Source organism: Neolamprologus brichardi, chromosome 7 (assembly GCF_056152115.1).
Source record: "Neolamprologus brichardi isolate AB-2024 chromosome 7, ASM5615211v1, whole genome shotgun sequence".
Lineage (NCBI taxonomy): Eukaryota > Metazoa > Chordata > Actinopteri > Cichliformes > Cichlidae > Neolamprologus > Neolamprologus brichardi.
The window spans coordinates 25,669,540-25,677,172 of NC_142110.1; the positions used below are offsets into that span (position 1 = coordinate 25,669,540).

Consider the following 7,633-nt stretch of genomic DNA (forward strand, 5'->3'; position numbering starts at 1 on the left):
AGGATGAACTGTTGCAGGGCTGTACTCTGCCCACATTTAGACTAATGCTGCAACACTGAGCAAAGAGAGCAACCCAAAGGTTTCTCAAGGTAAATAAATGGGATATTCCTCAATGGCCGGTTTAGTAACCTCATCTAAACCCAAAAACAGCAACTGATGTTGTCCGCAATAAAGACCTAATGGAGTATTTCAAGTGAGGAAACAGAATTTGGTTTCTTTCTATTTACACAGTGTTCCAGAAAGTTTGCACCTAAAAATCTCATAATTTAACTCACAACAGAATACTGAAAACATGTTTAAACTGAGGAATATAAATTAAGAAAAATAATCTTCTTGAATTTGATAGCAGCAACATAAAGCTGAGGAGAGCAGCTGCTGCACTTTTATTAGAGGAATGTTGCTGATAGAGGATTGTAGCGTCTCTACAGTCGTGGCCCTTTGTTAGTTTTCATTTCATGATGCTCCAAATGTTTTTATTAAGTCAGAGGTCTGAACTGCATGCAGGCTAATTCAGCACCCAGACTCTTATGCTATCAAGCCTTTACTATTGTACTTGTGATAATGAGACAAATAACATTCCCAGTGAGCAGAAGCAAAGAGCAGCAGACAGTTTTTAAAGGTCTATTGGTTAAACAGTAAATAATGGGAGTTAATGAAAGGGCACAGGAGGAGATCCTCAGCTCCACAGATTTATACTCAGGGAGTCAGAGAGGACACACAATGTTAGCAGGGCAGAATGAAATAGGTTTAATAGAGACTGTGTGTGCACTAGAGACTATGTGCAAACATATAATCTTCCGGGGTTATAATAAAACCAGGTGAGAAGTTGACAAGGAACTGAAGGAAACGAGAAAAGTCAAGGTTACTTCCTCAACTCGTGTAAAAATCTCAAGGAATGAGAAGAGTCTAGTGTTCAACATAATGAAGACAATGATTTTTTGGAGAATTGTTGCAACGAAGCTGCACAGCGCAAAGTGGAAAGCATCACAGGATGATTTCCAAAGCTGCGAAATGAATTTGTCATGGTTTCGGCTGTGTGGCAGGCAGGAATTAGACCCAAACACAAACTCACGGGGACACGGGGGATAAACTCAAAAGCACAGCTTTATTGCTGGAAAAACAGATCACAAGTAATACAAAACTAAACTGGGAAAAACTAAATATAAAGCTCACCGGGAAACACAAGAAGAATCACACACAGCATGAGGGAGAACACGACACAGAACTGAGGGAGACGCGGACATAAATACACAGAGGGTTAACGAGGGAAGTAGGAGCACACGGGGAACACATCTGACACAGATAATCGTAACGAGACAGGGCAGGAGTGAACACAACATGACGCATACTGACGAGAGACAGACAGGAAGAGAGAGAGCACAGACATAACGGGCTGGGGAAAACATTGAATGAAACACAAGGAGGGGAGACGAGGGCTCACAGATACACAGAGGGGCACACAGGGGGTAAAAGTCACAAGGGGAAATCAAATAAGGAACAACTTAACAGAGCAACCCAGGAACCATGGCCTAAATGAAGAACAAAATACAAGAATACATGAATACTAAGAATGCTGGGCCAACATGGCCCAGGATCATGACAGAATTTTCACCTAGTGCGATACTATCTAATGGAAAACATGCTGAATGAGTAGCTGGGCTGTTTCTAGTGCAGTGGGCAGTTTTGGGAGAGTTAGGAATTATGCTAAATCTGTGAATGACTGTGAATGGGTTTATGAGGTTTGTAAATCATGGCATTCTTTTTTTCCATTTTACACAGACTTCCAACTTTTTTGGACTTGGGGGTTGTATTTTGGAACCTTTGAACGTAACTGGACTTTGTATACAAATGGCAGCAAATCCTAAAGAGTCAATTCAAATTAGTTAAATTAAGTTTGCACTTCTTCAATCACATCTTGTTTGACTTACAGTCCACAGTGTTTGCATACAGGGGAAAACACAAAATAAAAAAATGTGTTACTGTCCAAAACCTTTGGACCTAACTGTACATAAAGTCCTTTGGTAGGTAATATAATATAATGTATAAAATATAATGTATATAATATAATGTAATATGTTATACCAATACATTTTTCTACAATTGCTTTAACATACAGCAAAACTGCAAAAGGGAAACTGCAAAAGGGATCCTTTTTGATAAATTTACTTTTAGTTTCACTGTCATAATTTCAATACATGCTCTTACTTGTAAAAGTTTTAAAGAATTAAAGTTTAGTTTAATAATTGTTTTGTACGTCATTCAGGGGCTGAACGGATGTGCGATGTAGTTGAAGATATGACAGGACACAGGCCATCGGTATTCTTCAAGCTGTGCTGGCATTACTTCACCCCCCTGATCTCTGTGGTGAGTTACACATTGTTAAGATTTGCAAGAGTGACATTTTTTAAGCTACTTATTAAAACATTTATTTGCAGCTGATTCAGGATAAATGTTACAGAAGGCAAAGCCTGTCGTTTTAAGGGTGATCTAGCCATGGTTTATTGCACAGTGCCTGTATACTAGACAACGTGATCCAGGAGTGTGTCTGTTTGCATTGTTCACTGAGCAGTGCTACATCATTAGACAGAGATTCAGCTGCTTTGAGTTGTAGTTCATTTAAAGGTTTTAGTGGCAACAGCTGTGAAGATGAAGATGGCCCCAACACTGCCAGTCAGGAAGAATTTGATTTTGTGCCATTGATGAACTTAGGAAACATGTCTAGTTTGTGTCTCAGAGAAGTTAGGACTGATTACAAATCTCATGTACTACCCTCTGTTGTCTCAACAACACTATAAATAGCTGGAAGCCAAAATTTGCACTCCCACAGTGGACCTCAGCTGTGCAGTTTTATGCAATAAGTGTTGGCATGTGATGTGAAAATGAGTGAAGCAAATCAAATAATTTTGGTTTGGTTGGTGTTTCTACAGATTTTATTGTTATCAAAACAATCATGTCTGAGGTTTGTCCAAATGTGGTGTTTCTAACTGGCACATATTGTCCAGTAGTGATTTTCTTTTAGTGCTGGAACCTAGATTGTGAAAATTTTAATCCCGGTAACATAGATTGTGTTAAGTGTAGGCTGTGTGCAGGCAGGAGTGGTAGTAGGAGGACCCAATGTGTAGACACTCGGAGGCGGAACGTGAACTCAAAACAGCTTTAATGCTGAACTCACAGGGGCAACAAAACTAGGAATACAAAATACACTTACGCAGACAGAACACACACAGCTAGATAAGGGTAGATCGCAACACGGACACAGAGAAACAGAGGGAGCAATCAGGGAATAGGTAACAGGATGGAAACACAGCTGGGGCAAATCAGGCCTAACGAGACAAAGGAAGCAAAACCAGACACATTTACATAAGACACAGACTTTCAAAGTAAAACAGAAAACCTAACACAGACTGAGCTTACAGACACAGACTCATAGGCAGGCACTACAACAGAGGGAACAGAGACATGGGACCAGGGCAGACACAGACACTGACTGGACACAGGGATATAGCAACTGAGGATTACACCGAGACATAAACCATAAGAAAGAACTCTAACAAAGAAACCAAAGACTAGAAATGATAAATAATATAATAAACTCAAAACCCTGGGTCAACGACCCAGGCATCCTAACAGATTGCCTTCAGATCAGTTCAGTGTATAACACATTGCAGGGTAATAGACAAAATATAATATTATATTTGTAATTTAAGTAGAATTTGTATAAAGAACACGTGAGACTTTTTGTGGATTTGCTGCACGAGCAACACAAGAGCTGCTGTTCACCAGCAGCTGTAAACCTGGAGATAAGACAAAGAATGATGGAACTGATAAGCCAGCTTGTAACATTCAAAAAAAGGACCATTTGTGTCTTGAATGCTTCATTTTGATGATTTGGGCTCATAGCTAATAAAAATCAGGAACTCACTATTTCATTATATTAGAACATTACATTTTGACTTTGAGTAAATTGGTGTTCAAACAGCATGTATAGCATGTTTCTCTCTGTCCAGCACACGGAGCAGGGTAAACCCCAGAAGACCAGTGTTAAAAATTCTGGCTGTTCACAGTTTGCTGTATTCATGGAAATTTGACTGGAAAGGGAAAGTATATTAGGAAAAGGTGTACAAAACACAGGAAGGATTGCAGCCAAGAGGGCTGGTGACAGAGCATCAAGAGCCACCACACAGAGATTTTCAGGAGAGGAACTACAATTGTCACATTCTTAATATCAAGCTACTCGTGAGGCAGAGATGATGTCAGAAGATGGTGACTGACTGTTGCTCAGTGGCCCAAAGTCATCTTGTCCTCAGGCTTAACATTTAAGATGGAGAACCATGTGACTGCATGCATACAACTAGTATAGTAGCATGTTAAAAACGAAAGAAAATTTAATTAAAAGAAAAAGAAGTAAAGGAAAAATCATGATTAAAAACAGTGTAATTTCTGAATGAAAAGTTGCACATGTTGGTTGCTAAGGAAACAATTCTTCTATACTATCTGTTCATATGCTTGATGATATTAGTGCTGCCTGTTTATTCTTGTGTTACTTCCTTAAAGGTTTGCTTCGTCGGCTTCTTTCTGGACTACCAGCCCCTGACATACAACGAAGGCTACATGTACCCAAACTGGGCCTACCATCTGGGCTGGGTCATGGCCCTCTCCTCTGTGGTTGTAGCACCCATCTGGGCTGTTAGCAAGATCTGCCTCAGCAAGGGCCCCCTCAGAAAGGTAACAGCACTGATACAATTCTGACTTTTCTTTCCAGCAATATATTTATGAAACTTTCAACATAAACTAGACACTAATAAAGAAAAAAAAACCCTTCTGATAACATCTCTGTCCAAAGTGACATTTGAGGAAAAAGGCATAATCACAAGCAAATCATTTCATGGGTGCAGGTATTCATTGTGACTTGCCCAAAAGAAGAAGGGGCCCAGTGTGATTGATCACTTTGAAAGCAGTGATGCCACAGCCTACGACAATTAACAACTGACAGTGGATTACTTTAATGTTCAAGAAGTCATAAAAAATGGTGTCTTCTAAAGCAAGTTCTGGTTCTGATCCCTCTGTACTCATTAATCTGTTGTATAATGTCAAATACGTTTTATGATTTTTAAAAATTTGAATTAAATTTTATTTATATAGCGCCAAACCACAACAACAGTCGCCTCAAGGCGCTTTATATTGTAAGGTAGATCCAACAGTAACACATACAGAGAAAAACCCAACAATCATGCGAGCCCCAATGAGCATTCACTTTGGCGACAGTGGGAAGGAAAAACTCCCTTTTAACATGAAGAAACCTCCGGCAGAACCAGGGAGGGGCGGGGCCATCTGCTGTGACCGGTTGGGGAGAGAGAAGGAAAACAGGATAAAGACATGCTGTGGAAGAGAGACAGAAATTATTAACAAATATGCTTTAAAACAATACTTATTGCCGCCATGTTGTGCCTCAGTTTAACACTGAAAACTGAACCTGTCCATCACAGCCCCTGTGATGCAAACTGCTAATTTAAAGCTTATAGCTGGGGTTAGGCTCGGGTTGTAGATCATCTGCTACATGTAAGGTTGCTGGTTCAATCCCTGGCTCCTCTGGTCTGCATGCTAAATATTCTTGGGCAAGATACTAAGTCCAAGTTGCTCCCCAATGCATCCCTTAGAGTGTGAATGTTAGATAGAAAGCACATGTGTAGAAAAAGCATAGAAAAAAGTGTTTGTGTGAATTGGTGAATGAGACAAGTGCTTGTTGGCCCTGTTGTGCTCAGGTAGAGTAGAAAAGTTTAAGAACCAATTCCTTTGCCAGTTACAGCACAACAGGGCCTGTCTAAATGGTGTAGCTATAGCTGATTATTCTGTGTAATATATGGCACATTACGAAAACCCTGCCTTCCAGTTGGAAATCTGCTCAAGTCTTTATCATCAACTTCTTTTATCAAACTGCCATTTTTTAAAATTTTACATATGATATTTTAGGATTAAATATTAGCAACTCTTTTTGACATCATATTGTCAAAACGTTTAGCTGCTTTTTGAAAGAGTATAATTAGAGCATCATTCAGACAATGTGGAAGGCTCATTTGGAAATGTCTTTGTGTAACTTTTGGTTTACCTCTTAAAACTACCCTTTTCTTATTTATGGAACTTTACAAATACAAAACTGGATGCAAAATCTGACATCTAACACAGGATTTGTGCACAACAAAGTACCAGCTTGAGACAAATACTGCCTGGGCTTTCATGCTGTAGCCATTTTGCACACTTTCACTGAGCAGTGCCTTCTCAGGTGGCTTTGGCTCAGAAGATAGAGCATGTTGTTTCAGGCCAGACCGTTCTCACTCCCTAGGCGTGAGAACGTGTTGTTCAGGCAACTGTTGTTGTTGCGCATATAAATAACATTGAATTGAAAAATTGAGTTGAAAGATCAGTGCTTCAGTCCTTGTCAATAAGACAGTGTGACTTAAAATCTAAAGATTGGCTTGTGTCCCCAGTAAGAGTATGAAAGCATTTGCTTTCATACTCTTTTCATACTCTTTCAAGAGTATGAAAGCATTTGCTTTCATAAATGCTTTCCCAACTCATGAGCGATCATGGCTCAAGAGTTGGGAGTTCGCCTTGTAATCGGAAGGTTGCCGGTTCGAGCCCCCGGCTTGGACAGTCTCGGTCGTTGTGTCCTTGTGCAAGACACTTCACTTGTTGCCTACTGTGGTGGTCAGAGGGCCCGGTGGCGCCAGTGTCCGGCAGCCTCGCCTCTGTCAGTGGCTGTGGCTACAATGTAGCTTGCCATCACCAATATGTGTGTGAATGGGTGGATGACTGGATGTGAAGCGCTTTGGGGTCCTTAGGGACTAGTAAAGCACTATACAAATACATTACCATTTCCATAATTGCATCCAGTTAATAATGGATGGCAATATGGTTCCCATTTCTGTATCTCCCTCCCTCCAGGGTCACAGTCTGCTTCTATGTTCATGCCATCACTGACTGTTTTCATCAGTGAGCTTCACCTGCTTCATTGTTTTCATGCTTGTCCTGCCAGAAATCAACATCGTTTTCTATATTTTACATCTCTTTGACCATCTTTCTTTGTCTGGTTGTCATTTTTATTTTCCCCAACAGCGTGTGATCGATATCTGGAGCCCTGTTGATGCCCCCACGGTGAGACCAGAAGATATCCAAAATGAATTAGAGATTAAAGCAGTGTCACTTACTGAGTTCTGAGTAGAGAGAGTATTTCTGATGGACAACATATTAATCTATGTATTCATATTCTTTACTTAATAAATATTACTAGAAAATAAAGCTTTGACATTTGAGTGCTCAGATAAATCTGCGTCTTGGTCATTTACCCTCGTAATAGCACTTGCAGCACCTTCTTTAATAATGAGGGGAAAATCTGATGACTGTCCTTTTGGCACTTATTACTAGGGATGGGTATCGTTTAGGTTTTATCCGATACCAGTACCAAACCGGTACTTTTGAAACGGTGCCGGTGCTTAAATGGTGCTCAAACCGGTGCTTAAAGAGTGGAGAACACAAAATTTGTCCAAAAACCTCTCATGTTTAGCTGGGTTTTTTTGTAAAAAGATATCAATGTTAGCCTTTTCTGCAGCTATGGGGCATATATGGTATCACTCTT

The 7,633-nt window shown here is 40.1% G+C and overlaps 1 protein-coding gene across 1 annotated transcript in view; it reads left to right on the forward strand.

The window, feature by feature from the left end:
- The window catches only part of LOC102798669 (sodium- and chloride-dependent betaine transporter-like), a 33,911-nt gene extending 26,629 nt beyond the window's left edge, over positions 1 to 7,282 (forward strand). Inside the window, exons 12-14 of the mRNA XM_006782273.2 lie at positions 2,264 to 2,364; positions 4,555 to 4,725; positions 7,114 to 7,282. Of these exons, the coding sequence (XP_006782336.2) occupies positions 2,264 to 2,364; positions 4,555 to 4,725; positions 7,114 to 7,215 (374 nt within the window). The 3' untranslated portion in view covers positions 7,216 to 7,282. The remainder of the gene's footprint in view (positions 1 to 2,263; positions 2,365 to 4,554; positions 4,726 to 7,113) is intronic.
- The last annotated feature ends 351 nt before the right edge of the window (positions 7,283 to 7,633 follow it).